This window comes from Tamandua tetradactyla, chromosome 4 (genome assembly GCF_023851605.1).
Source record: "Tamandua tetradactyla isolate mTamTet1 chromosome 4, mTamTet1.pri, whole genome shotgun sequence".
NCBI classification, from domain to species: Eukaryota; Metazoa; Chordata; class Mammalia; order Pilosa; family Myrmecophagidae; genus Tamandua; species Tamandua tetradactyla.
In genome coordinates, this window is record NC_135330.1 from 6432055 (window position 1) to 6450749 (window position 18695).

Consider the following 18695-nt stretch of genomic DNA (forward strand, 5'->3'; position numbering starts at 1 on the left):
TGCCCAGCGCGGGTGAGGCGCCCCAGGGTCCCCCCCAGACCTGCCTTCCCCACCTCCCCTCCTCCTGTGTGCCCGCATGCTGGTGCCCAGCGAGGGAGAAGGGGAGCAGAACATGGCTGGGGAAGAGAACACAGGGTGGCCTGTTCCAGCCTGGAACACAGAGGGCGCCTCTGTCCACTCCTGGCCCCTTGCCCTACTGGGTGTCCGTGAGGGGGTGGAGCCGCGGGGGGGGCAGCGGGGTAAGGACGACTGAAGACAGGTCTCCCCACACAGCTCTGAAGCCACATTAGCAGCCTGGCCTGGCTGTCCAGAACCTGCTGTCATCTGCAGCCGGAGCTGACCGTGAGTACCCTGCCCCACCGAGCCAGGTCCCGGCCCAGGCCAACTGGGGGATAGGGGGCTTCAGAGGGGCTCCAAGGCTCTGGGGACAAGGACATTGTGGCAGACTGAGGGTCCAGGAGGAGTTCATCAGGATGGCAACAAGGTGGGGTTCGGGGGAGATAGGTTTTGGAAGGTGGTAAGGAGAGGCAGGTAAAGGTCAAGAGAGATGTGGGAGCATGGCAGGCAAGGAAACCAATGAGGTGCCTGCCCCTGAGCCCCAGGCCACAGGCCCCCACCAAGGAGCCCTCGAGTCCCCTGCCAGCTCTCCCTCAATCTCCCAGGAACCGAGGTGGGCACCCAGCCCTCCCTGTGCTTCCACTGGGTTAGAACAAGAGAACAGATAGACCCACTGCTTCTGGCCCCAGCCTCAGTCTCTGCCACCTCTGCCCACCCTGCCAAGAGCTCAGGTCCCAGGGAAGTCTGGAGGTGGCAGGGTGTGGTCATGTGATACCAGGAAGAAGGGGTACAAGGATATTGTACCCACTTCCAATTCCATCCCCACATGGCCTCCTCTTTCTCCTCCTCCCCTCTCTTGGCCTAGAAATCCAGACTCCTCTTTCTCTGTTCTCTTTGTTTGCCCATACCCACCCCCACCCCCACACTGCCGAAGAGCTCCTTTCAGAACTCCCCAGCACAAAACCCCAGCCTTCTCGAGGGCTCCAGGTGCCCCTCCTGGATGAGGCTGGAAACCGAGCCACCAGCACCTTCCCTCACACGCCCCCTTATCCTCTCCATCAGCCCCAGCTTGGATTCCATCTCTCCTCTGTCTCTGTGACAAATGCTTCTCATGTCCGGAGTTCAGGTGACACTCACAAGGGCCCCATTGAAGAGTTGGGATGTCATACGATCAGGGCCCATTGTTCAGCCCCCCACCCCGGGAAGGATGGGGACATCTGATCTGAGACATCTGAGCTGCCCCCTGAGACTGGGGAGGGGCTGACAGCCCCAGAGACAAAGGAAAGAGACCCACTGGCTTGACGGTCTCCCCTCTCCAGCCTCAGCAGTCCTCTCCATTCTTCTTCTCCCTCCCAGCCCCTCAAAGGACCTCAGGAATTGAGTCTTTATCTTCCCCAATACACACCGGCCCCATTCCCCCTTCTCTCACTGTCCCCACATCAACCAGGCTAGGCCTGGGGAGACAAGGCCCTACAGGTCTCCCCTCCCCCTCCCTGGGAGCCCTGGCTCCAGGGATAAGCCTCAGACATTCCTGTCCGTTCCCACCATTCCTCCAAGGGAAAGGCTGATTCTGCAGAGATGCAAGAGGAGCTGAACCAGAGGCAATGAGAGGCCTACCTCAGGGAAGCCAAAATGACGTGTTCTGGAAAGAACAAAGTTGAGGGACCAAAAGGAGCCCCCAAGCTGCTGACAGATAGCTTAATGGCTGTGAAAACCCCCCAAGGAGTCTTAGGCCACTCACTCCGACTGTCTCCCCTCCATTCAGGCTCACCAAGAATAGCACACTGACTCCTTGCTAATGGTGGGCCACAGAGTCAAGACCATGGAAAGGACCCCAGCTCACTGTCCCCAATAGCACACAGAGCCCGGCTATGCGGGCAAATGAGGCGCAGGGTAAAAATAGATTCAGAGGCAGCCTGGCCAGGCCCTGTGACCACTTCTGCCTGCCCCACCCTCCTCAGGCCTCTAGAGCCAGCCCAGTCACTCTCTCTCCAATGCCCCAAACCCTGTCTGGCTGGAATATGGATTAACGGACCCAAAGAGCAGGACTGGATTTAGTTCTGCCTGAGTTTTCCCTATTATAATATCTCAGTGAAGGGTGAATTGCTGTGGGGCTCCCATCTCGTGAGGGTTCGGACTGTGGGGTAGAGCCAGGCTTGAGACCAAGATTCCTCCCCGCCACCCCAACCCCGGATGCCCTGGGTCTGGTCCCCCACTCACTTCCATGGCGTGTGTGCTTGTGTGTGGGGGTGAACAGGTGAGCTGCCGCAATGGGCTCTGAGCTGGAGACGGCCATGGAGACCCTCATCAACGTGTTCCACACCCATTCCGGCAAGGAGGGGGACAAGTACAAGCTGAGCAAGAAGGAGCTGAAAGAGCTGCTGCAGACCGAGCTCTCCGGCTTCCTGGACGTGAGTGGGCAGAGGGTGGGATGGGCAAGTGGGCAGAATGGGGTGGACACGCTCCTGTCATCTCCAGTCCCGCCCCACCCCACCCCCACTCAGCCCAGCCTTCTCCCTGCTCTCCTAGACCTCTCCTGAATTTTTTCCAGGCCCCCCTACTCTTCCTGGTGCAACTCAAAATGCCCTGGTTTACTTGCATCTGATGCGCCTTTTATCTAGCATATGGATAGAGGAGTAAAAAATACGGATACAAAATAAACAAATAATTGGGGGGGACAAAGGTTAAAATAAATCAGGCAGTTGGAAATACTAGTGGTCAATGAGAGGGAAGAGTAAGGAGTATGGTATGTATGAGTTTTTCTTTTCTCTTTTTATTCCATTTTCTGGAGAGATGCAAATGTTCTAAAAATCGATCATGGTGATGGATACCCAGCTATGTGATGATATTGTGAGCCACTGATTGTACATGTGTGGAATGTATGTGTGCTAAGATTCATCACCGAAAATATTTTTTAAAAACAACAAAAATGCCCTGGTTTCTTGATCACCTGTTAAGTGAAGGCTGTGTATAGATTCATCAATAACAAGGCCGGAAGTACAAAGAGCTCTTAGAGGTACCTGCAAGGGGATGGGAGAACATTAACCTGATTACAGTGGGATGGCTTTTCCAAGGACATGCCACTTGAGCCATGGATTTCCACTGGCAGGTTATTGGGGTAAATGAAGACATTTTAGGAGGCAGTATCAGCATGAATAAAAACATGAGAGAAGAAAAGAAGGTGGAGCATGCTAAGTTTAATTTGACTGGAGTGAAGGATGCACAAAATTAGGCCACAAAAGCAAACGGGGGCCCTACGGTAAAAGAGAACCTTCAGGATACAGTAGGAAGTACACAGACACTTTATTTTTATTTATTTATAGACCCAGATTTGCATTCTGACCCTATCACTTTCAAGCTGTGTGACTTTGGCAGCTTGCTTAACCACTGACTGTCAATTCGTTTCTTCTCTAAACTGGGAATAATGAAATCTACCTCTCATAAAAAAATCTATTTTTGTGAGGAATTAGACAATGCCTGTGGAGCTTGGCACATTGAAGGCACTCCGAGGATGGTCACAGCTGTGACCATCGTTACTCCGCGCTGTGGAGGAGCTCATCCTGTGGGCAACAGGAGCCCATGGGTATTGGGGTTTTGAGGAGGGGAGCACAGGAGTCCCATTCGATGTAGTTCTGCCTCCTTCTCAATCAACGACCCTCCTTGCTCCTAACTCAGCGTCAGGCACGCTGGACTCGCCGTGCCACCGCCTCTCCCCCTCTCCCCTTCTCCCCCACCCAGGCCCAGAAGGATGCGGACGCGGTGGACAAGGTGATGAAGGAACTGGATGAGAACGGAGACGGAGAAGTGGACTTCCAGGAGTACGTGGTGCTGGTGGCCGCCCTCACCGTGGCTTGTAACAACTTCTTCTGGGAGAACAGTTGAGCAGACACCCCCAGTGGGCAGCGCCCTTCCCCTCCACCCTGGCAGATCTGCCCTTTGATCCGGCTTACCTCCCACCCCCTTTCCCCTCCCCACGCTCCTCCCATCCCCATCAAGGGCACAAGAGTAGTGGGCCAGGCCTGCAAGTGCACTTACATTAAAGGCTCTTCTTTGGCCAGCCACCCACTGTCTGCCTCTTCTGTAGCCCAAATGTTGGAGAGCTGCTTACTTCCAATTTGCCTAATTTGGGGAGAGGCCTTACGCCGCCGGGAGGTGTCTTACTGGGGGGAGGGGGGGGCATATACAGTCCTACTTGAGAAATGCTCAAGGCCCATGAACGTGGGGTTTCAACTTTCCAGCTGGAAGCTTCTAAGCTATAGAGCCAGAAGAATCTCTCCCTCAACACTCAAGAATATTTACTGAAAACCCTAAGCTGGTGTTCTGAAGGAACCGGGGATAGAGCAGTGAACAAGACACAATTCCTGTCCTTACTGGACTTGGGCCATGTAAAGTCTAAAACGTGTGTGTGTTTAGACTACTAAACACACACAAAGCCACGTTCTAGGAAGGAAAATAAATGGCTCCTCATGAGTGCATACGGGGTAAAGGAAGAGATTCAGGATGAGTTCATTCCCTCATTCCTCAAACATAGGAGCACTTTGTTATGGACCAAACCACAGGGAAAACCCCACAGGTCTAGGGATGGGAGGTCCGGAAGGCAAGGGGGAAGGAGGGCGCGGAAGGGACACAAACGTCTCCCCTCCTCCCCAGTAAGGCTTAAACAGCACTCAGACCAACTGCGGGAGGGAAAGAAGTGGAGAGGAAAATACGGACGGGGATGTGTGTGTCCTAAAGCGGCCTCCGCGGCCCCGGCTGGCGGCACTTCTCAACGCTGAACCGGGCTTATGAGGATAAAGGAAAAAACAGTAAACGCCCCGGGTCCGGGGGTCCGGGGGAAAAAAACCGGGGAGAATCTCCAGTAAAGACTTTTAGATGGTCTGCCTTAACTGGGGAAAGGGCGACAGAACACAAGTTTCATTTTTCATCGGGGCACAAGCCCCTCTCAGCGTCCGTGACTAGCCACGACCCAGGGAGAGTACGGTGCTAAGTCCTGACGCCACGGGCCAGAACACCCGTCCGCCCCGATCCCGGGTCCGCTAGCCACGCCCCCTCGCCGTCCGAGCGCGGCGTAGTTACGCAAACGTGCCTCGGCAAAACCCCACCTTCTCCCTCGAGCCCCACCCCTGGCCCCCGCGCGGGCGTACCACAAACGTTTCCCCGCCCCCCGGTTGTGCGCGGATCTGACGTCTGATGTAATGGCGTCGACGCCATTTTAGCCGGCCCCACTCCGCACCGGGCGTGGCGGCCATTTTGTTTTGGACACCGAGCGGGAGTTGGTGGCAGCTGTGGTAGCACGGACGAAAGGAAGGAAAGGGCAGGCCGGGTGAGCACAGAGACCGGCCGGCCAAACAGCCGAGGACAACCACGAGCTAACCTAGCAACCTACCGCCTTCGTATCTAATCAACCGCCCACCAAGTTAACCCGAGCTCCCCCGCCGTCAACTCGGGTTCGGCCGGTCTCCGGCCTGCCTGCCTAGCCGTGGTGGCCGCCCCGGGAGGAGCACTGGCGTCCGTTTCCTTCGGTGCGTTTCTGCGGTGAGAAGAAGAGGGGAAAAGTGTTGGGGAGCGGGCCGAGCTGGCGGGCGCGGAATGGGGTAGTGGGGTGTGGGAGAAGTTAGGTTGCCATGTTGGAGCGTGGAGGCCCAGGGAGGGGGCGGAGGCCCGGAGGAGGAAGCGGGGGAGGGGCGGAACTGGAAACTGGTGGGGTTTGATGGAGAAGTTTGGGATACAGTAGTGGAAGAAAGGAAACTTAGCGTCTTGAACAAAGTTGGCGGCCTTGACGGGACTTTGAGATGGTAGGGAGGTGAAATGAGGACTACGGGGCTTTGGGGAATGTTGGAATGATGACTTTAGGGTTAAATACTGTGGAGGGCTCTCTGGGAGCTAACTTCCTGGTGAATGCCCATTTAGGAAACCTTTTCTCGTCCTTCCCTTAGGTTCCTAGTTCCCTGTTAAGCTCGCTGCAAGTTTTGGAGTCGAAAGTCAGTATTGAAACCACTCATGGTCATGCTTGTATCTTCCCTCTAGATCAGTAATTCTCAACTTTGGCTGCATATAGGAGCACCCAGGTAGCTTTTTTAAAAAAAACAAAAAAGCAAACAACAAAAAAAAAACTATTGCTAATCCCCAGATCCAAACCTTAGAAGGTGGTAGTTTAATTGGTCTGGGACCAGACTTCGGTGTTTTTTTGTTTGTTTTTTTCTTTTTGACTCCCAGGGTAAGTCACATGCAGTCAAGATTAAGAATGACTACTCTAGACTGAAAGCCAAAATTAGCACTTATTTAGTGCTCTCTGGCTCTGCCATCTTTGGAGACTTGGCAGATACTTTCTGTTCTGTAGCAGTGAAGTTTTTATAGTTTGAGGTAACAGTCTTACAAAGGTAAGCACCTGAAGTGAGTTTTGATATGCTCATCATGATAACAATTGTCAGTGATACAAATCTTTTAATTCATTGTTGGTGTGGGCCTTGGCCCTTGTAGAAATGGCCATTCTGCTTTTCTGCTCATTCTGTCTATTGTCCTTTGTAGATTCTCGGGATTTGAAGATGGCTGCACAATCAGCACCGAAAGTTGTGCTAAAAAGCACCACCAAGATGTCTCTAAATGAGCGGTGAGGCAGCCAACAGCAACTTCAGCGCGTTCATAAGAAAACATTGTTAAATTGGCCCTGGGGTCCAATGCACAAAAACCGGTTTTAAACTAACTAGATACCAACAGAAGGCTACAGACCTCTGTTCCTAGTTGCATCTTATGTGGTACACAAAACAAATTGGGCGGTTGTTTCAAAACCCCTTATCAGTAGCTTTTTATGTTAAGCTGTCTGAAACATTTATCTGGTGGGATGTATTTGAAAAGGACTCCTCACACCCTCCCTTTTCTTCACATTTTTTTTTACATTGATACAGGGGTGGTGCAGCGTGGTAGCATGGTACCCTGGCTGCAGTTGGCTTGTTGCCCAGTCCAAGGCCAGCAGTGTTGTGTTTGGCCTGTAAGAGGCAGGTAGCAAGCCGTGAATCTGTCCAAAGGCCCTTGAATGTTGTTCTTGGACCTTGTAAGAGGCACTTGCTTTGCTCCATTTCACTTTCTTTCCATTCTGCTTTTAATTTGTTTTTGTTTTGTATTCTGTAAACATTACGTGTTCTCTTCCATTTCATTAAACTTACCTTGACAGGAGTAATAGAGAAGTGTCTTCACAGGCTCCTAAATGATTCAGCTAATGTCACTTAATATAACTTTATCAGAAGTAATCATATGGAGCCAGAAAAGGTGATCATTCAAAACTGAGAAAAGGTGTGTAAAGGCAGTTTCTATCTTGAGGAGCTTTATTCATTGAGTGCCTTTGGTCATTTTATTAAGTTGATGATAGACCACTAAGATTTATTTAATATATGTTTTTGCTTTTCTGAAACATATGTGCTTCTGTCTTTTAGGGTACAGTACTATAATTAATTATCCATGTTCACATGCAACTAAGTGAATAAATATAGAAAAATGTGATATATTCCTAAAATGCATGTGGGTGTTTGTATATCCCATTAGTATGGCTTTGAAGGTACTCTAATCCTTCTTCATATTTGCCCTTAGAATGCACCCTCGGGTCTTCCAAGGTTTTGGTTTTCTTCATTTGTCTTTGAAACTACATTTTCTGTCTCTTGTCATCGTATCTGCTTATTGCGTGTTTTTCATATTTTCCACCTCTCTAAAAGCCGTTACCTGAGCCCTTGTTATCACTTTTGATTGAATGTGCCGCACTTAGCTGCATTTCTCAGTTTCTGATTCTTGCAAGTTTGTGGAAACAGAGGAGTCTTTAACCCACATCAGCCTTGATCTAAGTGTACCACTTTACTTAAAAGTTCGTGGGATCTGGAGCTCCTGATCTAGCAAGCCATGAAAATGCCAATAAATGTTTTATAATAAAGCTTTTATTTAAACATCCATTTTGTTCGACCTTGAAGCTTTACTAATATGCTGAAGAACAAACAACCGATGCCAGTGAATATTCGGGCTTCGATGCAGCAACAACAGCAGCTAGCCAGTGCCAGAAACAGAAGACTGGCCCAGCAGATGGAGAATAGACCCTCTGTCCAGGCAGCATTAAAACTGAAGCAGGTGAGAGAATGGGTTTTAATACTCCAGAAGCAGCTGGTGATCTCCGTCAGGCAGTCCACTGAGGCTGTCAGGATGTGATGGTTGGTTACGTGGTGGCTCAGGGCAAAAGCTAAACCTTCTCTGGAGGAAAGAGAAGTTCAGAGAATTTCAATTTTGGCAGGTACTGATAAGTAACTTTTTTTAATATATTGTCTTTCTCTTTTGGGGAGTTTATCATCAGTGTGGCCTATTTCTGGATTATCGATGAGTGTTAATCTTTTTTGTTTTCCGATCCTTTACCCTTAAAGTATAATGCACCCTTTTTTCCACAAAGAAATCTGCTTTCTGTAATTTCTTCACTCCCTGTTAAATGGTTTTCAATTAGGGAAGTAATTTTATTATTTTTTATCTTTTAGTGTAGGATGGCTGAAAGGTCTTAGTCAAAGCTTTCCAGTGCTAAAATATGGAGAGTTGCATGACCCTTGTCTCCACAGCACCTAAGGTTTTATCAGTAGGATAGTAATTTAAGAGTTAGTGGGTTCTCTTTCAAATTTCCAGTAAAAGATAATCCTATTCAGACCTAAAATAAAACCTCCTCTTTATTATTCATAGACCTTATATGCAAGTCCGGACAGTGGCTGTGGAAGGATTTGTCCAAGCTGTGGCTGGGCGTCTGGAGGGCGGTGCCATGCAACTGTAAGGACTTTAACTGGTAGCGCTGCATGGCTGTGCATAAATTCAGCAGTTAAATATAACAACCCTCTTACCCCACCCTGAACTATTGGGCTCACTGATCAAAAATAAACGAAGCTTTCCATTTTGGCTACCATAAGCCTTTGGAGTGACCGGATCTGTCTCCGACCTAGGAAAGCAGTAAAAGGCACCACAATTTTCCAGGAGTAAATATTAAAAATTACTGAAAGTTAAGCCCTCAAAATGTAACTAGTGCTGTTACGGAACTGGGTTTTTAAATTTTTATTTCTTTTGAAATATAAATAGCCACATGTGGCTAATAGCTATATTATGATACGACACAGCTCTAGAGTGCAATCTGGTTAGTATAGTTGGCTTCTTTAAGCTTTCTGTCAGTGTTTGAGACCAGTATTGGTGCCACCTCAGGATTGAGAAGGGAGAGCTCCTAAGCACTGCATGGTTCTCCTTTTACCTTCTCTAAGCACAGCACTCAGCAACACAACGAACTTTTGAGATGAAGTCCTGACCTCATAATTGTGTGCTGTCCCGGGAATAATGTGAACAGGCCATTATCATTGGTTACACCTGCTGTCTGCCTGTTGGTAGATACACATTGAAAACTATTTAAGATCTTGTGCTAGTAAGTTAATTGTGCCTTACAGCATCTTTTTTGAGGATTTGATGGAAGAAAAAAAAAACGTTGGTAGTCAGTTGAGTTGAAACCTGAGGACACTTAGGATCTCTTCATTAATGCTGATTGCATTAGAGAAAGTCAGGTTTACTGAGGCCTTGGTTTTATTCAAGGCAGTATTGTCCCCTTTTCCTTTGAGGAAATTTAACTTTCTTAAGATAGGTCTTTATAAGTTTTTTTCTGAGGGACAGATCATTGAAAATCTCTGTCTCTCCAGTTATGCTTGTCTTCCGATGTTGCCCTGAAGTTTTGTGATTATAGACCCCGTCTTGATGCTAACATGAGTTTTGGCTGGCTCTCCGTGAAGATGTATTTGAGTTACATGTTTATTTTGAACTAAAGGACATTATGCTGGCTTATTGGAGTTGTTTGCAAAGATAGACATGGAACTCTGGATGTTTATGAAATGTAAGAAAAGAAAGTTTGACTTTTTTGTGTTTATTTACACCTTAAGGTAAAAAGTAGACTGTCTGGAGATAGATGCTCAGAGGGAAAGTGGAGCACTTTGGCCTCTTTGAGAAATCAGTCTTGTTCTTAAATCACAAGAACTCAAATGAACTTGTAATTTAAATTTTGCCTCGAGTGTGATGGCCTTCCTATGGTGTTTGAGTAAGCCTTTGGAGACAGTGTAGCCCTTGGGCAGGTATGAATCAAATCATATCATGGTCAACCTGTGGTTCAAAAATAGCGGAATCCAGGATTTGAACTAGTGTTAAGCTTACATGAACTTATTAAAACTGAAGTGCCAGGTGGTGGTGTGTGACTTCTGTAGCCAAACTAGATAATTTGTGGTGATGCCGATTTCATGGGACCATACTCACGCTTCTTAGAGTTTCTGCTCTGGATCAGAGTTCTGCTTCTTTTATACCCATGTTCTGAGGTAAAAGCTTGCTTCTGGTTTGGGATACTTCTGTCACCCACAGCAGGTTTATCTCCACACCAGGCATCTCACTTGCTTCTTTTTCTCTGCACTTTGAGTTGCCAGATCCTTTTGGCTTGCTTTTTTTGATCTCAATTCCCCAACACCTTTTTTTCCAGAAGAGCTTAAAGCAGCGTCTGGGTAAGAGTAACATCCAGGCACGGTTAGGCCGACCCATAGGGACCTTGGCCAGGGGCGCAATCGGAGGACGAGGCCTGCCCATAATCCAGAGAGGCTTGCCCAGAGGAGGACTACGTGGGGGACGCGCCACAAGAACCCTCCTTAGGGGCGGGATGTCGCTCCGAGGTCAGTGCTGTGTACTTGATAATTGTCAGACTCTACCCCTTCCCTTTTCTCTTGGGCTGCTTATGGACACATTTGTTTAACATCTTTAAGCCTGAATTTGTATTAATATAATTAATAACTTTTGAAATCACATATTTTTAATAGTGCTGCATGTCTTTTATCGATACCATTCCTTTTCTGGTAATATGCAATGGTGAGAGGCTATGACCTGCGTAATAACAGGTAATTCACGTCATCTCCATTCCATTTTAAAACACTCTGCTGCTTGAATCAGAGCACATTCACGTTCTAGAAATCAGTCAAATCTGAGAAATTTTATGGGTCACTTGGCCATCTCTATGTTCCTGGTGCTCATGAAGCAGTCTGTTATATCTGGAAAAAAGGACAAGTTGACCCATAGCACTTAACTGTGTTTCATTGTGGGCACTGTTACACTGTTCCCTCTATCATTCTCAGCCCCTGCGAGAACAAGAGCAGAAACAATGTCAGGTTTTTTTTTTACGAGCTAACATAATGTTAGGCATCTATCTGAATACTCAGTATTTATTAAATATATCTACTTACTAATTAACTTATTCCCACCTTCTTCCAAAAATGGATTTGTGGCCAGATTTGTTGACTTGATTGAATAAACAGCAGCTTAATCTGTTCATGCTCAGTGTGCAGCTTGCCCCACCAGACTTAAAAATTAACGAAAACTCATTTAACCCTTACCGCCTTCCTTTGGTTAGAATCTACATTGTCTCTCTTGGATTTACCTGCATATACATTGTATGCCTCCTCTCCAAGGTCAAAACCTGCTTCGAGGTGGACGAGCCGTAGCTCCCCGAATGGGCTTAAGAAGAGGTGGTGTTCGAGGTCGTGGAGGTCCTGGGAGAGGGGGCCTAGGGCGTGGAGCTATGGGTCGTGGCGGAATCGGTGGTAGAGGTTAGTCAGCTACCAACTTCAGAGAGTAGCTCCCCCTTTATTTCTCTTCCTTAAAAACTCAGAGCCACTTTCTGCACAGCTTCAAGTCATAGGCAGGCTTATTTGTTTGTCTCGTTCTGTTTTAAAACTGACTTACTTTCCAAATTCATTTGCTGGTAGTGGGAACATCACAGGATTTTACCAAGAACCAGTCAGGTACATGCTACAGAGCCAGATTATATTCAGTCTTGTTCCTGGCTCTTATAAATTGAAATTGTGTTATTAAAATGACAAAATGGCCAGTATTTGGTTTTACCTTGCTCTGTCCCTGCCCCACCACCACACCCCCTCTAGCTCAAAACCCATTTGAGTCAAATAAGCATAAGAAAAGAGGGAGATATACAGAGGTGAGTCAGGATAGTGACACTTGGAATGGGGCATCATCTCTGCAGCCAAGTAAATTCAAGGTAAAGTTGGTGCCTATGAGGAATGAAAGACTTGACTTTTTTGATCAAGGTAGAGAGCAAGATGGTATCATTGTCAGTTAACTGGCTCTAGGTAATCTTACCTTTGAGACCTATTGATACTTGTCTTGTGACCTCAAGGCCCAGATTGGGGAATAGTTTTATGGTGTTGCTGTTGTTAATGCCAAATCTCGCGGGAGCTTTCTGTCTTAGAGCTTAGAGGAAAACTCCCCACAACACCTGTTCAAGGAAGAGAAGATCTGTTCTTATATTCCCTGTGTTTATTTGCTTTGATCCTTTTAAAGTGTGTGGTGGTTCTTCTATAATGTATGACCTTGAAGTTGTCAGGGAATAAGTTAGGAAAGGTAATTTGATCACTGAGGGCCTGTTTTCCCCTCTCCCATTAAATGCTGCTTAGCTAGTTTGAGTTTCAGGATGAAATAGCATGTTTCCAGGTTGTCTTTGACTTGATTTCTGAAACATCCATGGTGGTGGGAGGGCTAAAGTAGCTTTTCAAGAAGATAGATGGTAGCAAGTGAAATGAAACCACCTCCAGTTGACTGTGCTTGTCATAAGGTGGCCAAAGTTGAACGTAAAAGTGGCTGAGACTACTTAGTATTTTTCCCCATCTTCCCCATTGTTTCTGTGTCAAAATAACTTCTGTCTCTTGACTTGGGGTCAACTCCTTGGGCTTAAATATTTAAGGAGAAATTAAATGGCTTTCCAAACGGAAGTAAAGTTTAATTTTAAAACTGTCTAGCTTCACACCCTTGATTCTCTGTGCCCTTGTTACTCCTCCCTGTCTTACTAAATGGGGTTATCTATCGTTAATTGTGAACGTAATGAGTCTCACTTTAATTTCTTTGTCTTAGGACAGATTAAGATTTTTTTTGAATTGTTCTAGTTTATTATTCTCTCTTATTTGGGATGAATAATTTTAAAAAAAAATAGCATTTAGAGGTGAGCATGTAATAAGGGATTCATTGTATGTGCTTTCCATGTGTTGCTTTCTACCCAGTGTGTTTCCTGTATTTCCAGATGTCTCTTCTTTGCCCTGCCCTTCAGCCTTTCTCAGCTAGGCCCCATTGCTCTAAGGGGCATTTACCGGAGCACCCATTAGACTTACTTGTAACCATCTACTGTTTTTTCTTTTCTTGGGCCAGGTCGGGGTATGATAGGTCGGGGAAGAGGGGGCTTTGGAGGCCGAGGCAGAGGCCGTGGCCGAGGGAGAGGAGCCCTTGCTCGCCCTGTGCTGACCAAGGAGCAGCTGGACAACCAGTTGGATGCATACATGTCGAAAACGAAAGGACACCTGGATGCAGAATTGGATGCCTACATGGCACAGACAGATCCTGAAACCAATGATTGAAGCCTGCCCACCCTCCCATGAGAGACTCTTGTTTAAGTCACCATATCTGTAAATAACCTTGAGAAAACAGATGAGAAGAAAACTGATTGATGCTGGAAGGACCTATCACAACAGGCTGTGGACTGATTTGCCACCAGTTTGTGCATTTAGTGTGTTCCTTTTACGTTTTGATACTGTGTTGTATGAAACCCGTTTTTCCTTTGACTTGGTTTTTTTATATTATATATATATATATATATATATATTTTTTTTTTTTTTCTTTCCAGCCCAGACTTCTCTTTAAATAAGAATGTGTTGGCCTTGTGGCTAGGACACCCTCTTCCCTGCCTCCCCTCATAAATGCTCTGACATTTTAGCATTTCCTTTGTTCATCCCTGTGCCTCCAGGAAGACCATTTAGGGTACACTTTACAGTCAGTGTAGTTGGGAGATTAATGTTCCTCCCAAATGTCTAGGTTGCTGAGGTATAGTCCTACATCTTCAGTGTCCTCTTAGAATATATCAAAAATCTGAAGCTCAAAAATGCATTCTGCTGCATTTAGCCTAGCAAATTGAGCACAATGACTTCGCTGCAGGGCCACATAACAGGTTTCAGGTGGTAGCAGCTCTGATCTGGTGAGATTATTACTACGTGTGTTGACACTACATAGTTGATAACCAGTGTGCTGGGTTGGGCATGTGTGCTTTCTGTCCTTGAATGAGATTAGTAGAGTTTCCGCTTGGCTTTGTGTCATGTCCAGAGGGTACTATTGGCTTGGCCTACAACTGTAATATGGAGGAAGGAGCCGTTTGGTTTGGCAGATGCTTCAGCAGGGCGTGGGGTGGGAGAATGAGGGCAGACTAACTGCTGGGAGGGGTCAGAAGATACGCAGGCAGAAATGCCCTTATGTTTATTCCAAACCAATCTTGGGCTTCTCGCACTCACTGACTTTGTTTTAACCCACTTCTTATTTCCTTTAACGGTTTGAATAAGTTCAGCGTATTCTGTCAGTTCCAGTTTCAGTGGAATCTTGTATTTCTGGTTCACTATAACAAGAAATTGTTCTCTTAAATCCAGTCAGGACTTTGTCTTTATTTGCTGGGTTCTTTGAAATGCTGTGGCCAATTTCACAATATCTTGATATACTCATGTAATCAAGAATCCTTATTGTATTAAAATGGGGGCATGTGGATTTGGGACAGGAAAAGTGAAGGATTTCTGTAAAAGGGAATGATAATATTTGATTGGAGTGTCTGCTTAAATTTAGGTTCAGTAACTACCCTCCTTCACTGAAGCCCTGGAAAAGATGATCAACCCCACCAAGTAACAAAACTTTTTTGGCCCTGTAGGAAACTAAGGGTGATTTGGGGCAACATCCTGGATCTTGGTACTGGTTTCCTTTTTCCCTAAGCTATTAACTGTATGGAAAAGAAAGGCTCTCAACCACACTAGTTACCATTGGGCTGTCTGGTACCCTAAACTGCTGGGGATTTGGGAGGGAATTTTGGCCCTGACAGCTTCAATCTCATCCACGTTAACCTGAGCTATTTAACTACTAATACTTCAAGATTGTGAGGCCAAATGGTTTAGTTACTCCTATCAAAGGGAGTGCTTAAGACAGGCCAGATGGGATTGGAGGAAGGGACTGTGTTAGGATAGTCAACCAACCAGAACTGGTTTCCAAGTGTTTGTACTCTGTCATTATTTCTTCATTTTAAGCTGAACAGAGTTCTTTTGCCCATAGAGGCATTCATAGTCTTGGATTTGAAGGAAATGAGAAAAGGGATTTTTGTATGAGCAAGGTCAGTTGTAAGGGTGCCTCGTTAGATCACAGGGTTTCTGGGAGGGAGATGCTGATTGGCAGCTGGCTGGCCACCACTTGACACACCTTATATAGGTTACTTGATAGCAAGAACTACAAGACGGCTTTGGGGAGGGAACTGCAGATGTAAGTGGCTTCCTTACCCTCTTTCAGGACCCACATTCCATGACCCATACCTGTGGGTTTTCTCCTTAGCCATCTCATTCCCCAATATTTTGCCCCTCCCCCAAGGTGGCTAACAAGCAGGTCCCCCAAGTATGACTTGCTCTTTGTACCTGGATTCTGCCCTTAGGATGTTTTTAATTTGGCTTTTGAGCCTTTCTAAGCCCACCGTAATCCACTGAGAACCTCTGTAAAAGAGTAAACTGGCACCAAGGCCTTTGGAGCACGTGTGAGGAAAGGGATTCTTGAGTGTGCAGAGATTTAGCAATACCCCAGGCTGAGGGCCAAAGAGATGAGTTAAGGGGAGCTAGGGGATGGGTATGGGTGCTGCTCACAGACTGGTCACTCAGCGGTCATTGAATCTAGAGCCAAAATAACAGATCTAAAAACAGGGTAGTAGTGAGACCTCCAGCAGAAGTCCAGCCCTCACAGTGCCCCTTCCAATGCCATACAACCCCACACACCTACGCCCTATTTTCCTTGCCCAGGGGACCTTTTGGCAAGGTTCCAAGCTAACACTGAAGTGTCAGGAGGTCTGGAAATGGGGAGAGTGGCATGAGATGGCAGCACGCATCAGCCTTAACTCCCCTTCCACCACTGCCTCTGCATCCACTGATGGGCTTCTTTGGGGTCCATCTCAGGACAAATTCCCTGGAGGTCTCAGGCCTCTGGGCTGAAAGAAATAGGAGCTGGAGCCAGGATGCCTGGGTCCTGTGAGAAACGGGACTTCACAAGATGCTGGGTGAGCTCTAGCTCCTGCCATTCTGAAGGGTCCCCCTGCCCAAAGTGCTCCCTCCCACCAACCCCATCCTGCTGCCTCAGTACCCTTGCTGTCCACGGGTGACTGGCCATAAGGGACTGTCCCATGTCCTCTGCACCCATCTCTTGGGTTTGTCCGACCTGCAGTGCTGTGAGCAGCTGTGTAGATTTTTACTACTGGGGCATCCTGGCTGAGGAGGGTGGGGGAGGAGTGGTTTCTTCGAGGCCCAGGAGAGAGGGGGGCTTAGCAGAGGGCCCGGTTTTGCACAATGCTTCAGCAGAGATGAGCCAACACACACATACACACCCCTCAGCACCCTCCAAAGCTTCCAGGACTGAGGCACAAGGAATGAGCTAACCCTCCCCTCCCACCCCAGCAAGAACAGGACGCCGAGGTCCATCCCACCAGAGGAAGCTGCTGCTCAAGGCAAGGTCTGGGTAAAGGAGGTTACCCCTGGGCCTGGGCACCCTCCTCCCTTTCTGCTTCCTGCCTCACGTATGACGGTTTGAAGCCGGATGTACCTTAGAGAAGATCATGTTCTTTTAATCCATTCCTGTGGGTCTAGACCTGTTGTGGGTGGGGCCTTTTGATTAGGTTATTTCAGTTGAGGAGTGCCCCAGGATGGGTGTTAATCCTCCTATCCTTTCTAAGAGGATAAAAGAACACACAGAAAAAGGCTCCACAGAAAGTAAAAGACAAGTGTTCCGAGAGAGAAATGTGCAGATGCTCAGAAAGGAAGTCACTGAAACCAGAAGCTGGAAGCAGTGAAACTCTGGAGGGAAGGACCAACAGACATCGACATGTGCCTTGCTATCTGTAGCCAGTCTTCAGGATCCAGGTATTGTCCTGTTGATTTGGATATTTTCACAGCCTCAGAATTGTTAACCTGTGAGTTAATAAGACCCAGTGTAAAAGCTGGCCCATTTCTGGTAAATTGCATTTTGTCAGCTTTATCAAACTAAACATGAAAACACCATGAAAGAAGAATTAATGCCAACAGTGGGCACATGTAACTCCCTTACCAGCCATAGGCCCTCCAGGCCCACCTGCTGCTAACTGCAGCTCCCAGAATCTCCTGAGGCCCTGCCAGCCTCTTCTGTACTCAGTCCCAGCGAGTGACCTGGATGGAGTGCCACAAAGAGTGTGAGCCTGGCTCTTAGGGTCAGCCCCTAACTCAGTCAGCCTCCATCTGTTGAAGGCTTGCCATACAGACATCAATAAGTCGTATTGTTTGTATGAAAAGCAGCCCCCTGAGGAATATAACAGAGGAGATAGAACTTAACAAATGAGTATGACTGTTGAATCATTATATTGATATTCCTTTTAGTCTCCAGTGTCTTGGAACAGCTAGAAGGAAAAACCTGGAATTGTGCAATTGTAACCCATACCAAACTCTGAAATCTGTTCATGTTACAATGTACTTTGAAATTTATTGCTTTTTTGTATGTATGTTATATTTCACAATAAAAAACGTTAATTAAAAAAAAGAAAGAAAGAAAAGAAAGGCAGTCCCAGCACAAAGAAAAGATTGATGAGCTGGATTTTGAAAGTCAAGTTTAACAGACAGAGAAAGGGGAAGAATATGCCAAGCAGAGGGAACAAGTGCAAAGGTAGAGAGGCCTGAAAGAGCATCAGGTCTGCCCTGGGCAGTCAGCAGGCCTCCAAGGGAGGTTGAGAAAAATCACTGATCAGATTGTGTAAGTAGCCTGGAGCCTAATTGTCTGCTAAAGAGTGTGGGCTTTATGCTTTGGGCAATGGGGAAGCATTGAAGGAATTTAAGCCAGAGTGGGGGGCATGTGGTGATTTACACAGAAAACTGGTGGAAGCTGAGGATGAGCTAGAAGGAACAATAATGGAGGCTGGGAAACTGTAGTCCAAAAAAAGAGGGTCCAAAGTCAAGCAGTGGCCAGTGTGGATGGGAAGAGTCTAAACCCTCAACAGTTTCTTAGGTATTAGGTGGCCGGGACGTCTGTATGAGAGAAAGAGAGGAGGCAGGGGTGGCTCTGGGTCTCTGGCCTGAACAACCGCCTGAGAGAAAGCACGGGCATATGCTGCCCGCTGGCCTGCTCCTGCCCTGCCTCCCTGGTGCTCAGTGTGGTGGCTCCAAGCCCTGACCTGGAACCAAGGGGAGCACTGCTGCCCCGCATCCCGCCCCGCTGCCACAGCAGCTGCCTGCTCCCTACACCATCATACCCGGGAGAGAGCCAGACACGTCAGCAAGAAGGGCTGGCCCAGGACTGAGCCTGCAGTCTCAAAAGCCCTGATGGCGCCTTCCTCCTTTCTGCAGGCTCCTGCAGTTCCAGCTACCCAGCCACCCCTAGTAGCCAAGCAGCACCCAGACTGGTACTGAGAGTGGGGCGGGCCTGGGAGGCAGGTGAGGGACCCAGAGAGGCTGGGACCTGGGGAGAAGTCTAGGCCCAGCCCGTGACCTGCTTCTCTCCCATGGCTCTCCCATCCACTGCTGCCCCCGCCCTCCCGA

The 18695-nt window shown here is 47.6% G+C and overlaps 2 protein-coding genes across 5 annotated transcripts; both read left to right on the plus strand.

Moving 5' to 3' along the window:
- The first annotated feature begins 211 nt into the window (after window positions 1-211).
- S100A1 (S100 calcium binding protein A1) lies at window positions 212-4118 on the plus strand. Its single transcript, XM_077155690.1, has 3 exons — window positions 212-342; window positions 2315-2468; window positions 3796-4118. The coding sequence occupies exons 2-3, from the start codon at window positions 2328-2330 to the stop codon at window positions 3937-3939; spliced, it is 285 nt and encodes a 94-aa protein (XP_077011805.1). The 5' UTR covers window positions 212-342; window positions 2315-2327; the 3' UTR covers window positions 3940-4118.
- Window positions 4119-5262: 1144 nt separating this feature from the next.
- On the plus strand, window positions 5263-14548 carry CHTOP (chromatin target of PRMT1). 4 transcript variants are annotated; one of them, XM_077156214.1, is made up of 7 exons: window positions 5263-5592; window positions 6586-6667; window positions 8013-8166; window positions 8758-8841; window positions 10568-10754; window positions 11544-11681; window positions 13288-14548. In XM_077156214.1, exons 2-7 carry the CDS (start codon window positions 6603-6605, stop codon window positions 13491-13493), a joined length of 834 nt encoding a protein of 277 aa, XP_077012329.1. In that variant the 5' UTR covers window positions 5263-5592; window positions 6586-6602; the 3' UTR covers window positions 13494-14548. The 4 variants fall into 4 exon arrangements, with proteins under 4 accessions (XP_077012329.1, XP_077012328.1, XP_077012330.1 ...); XM_077156213.1 differs by having other exon boundaries at window positions 5265-5579; XM_077156215.1 differs by lacking the exon at window positions 8758-8841 and having other exon boundaries at window positions 5272-5579.
- The last annotated feature ends 4147 nt before the right edge of the window (window positions 14549-18695 follow it).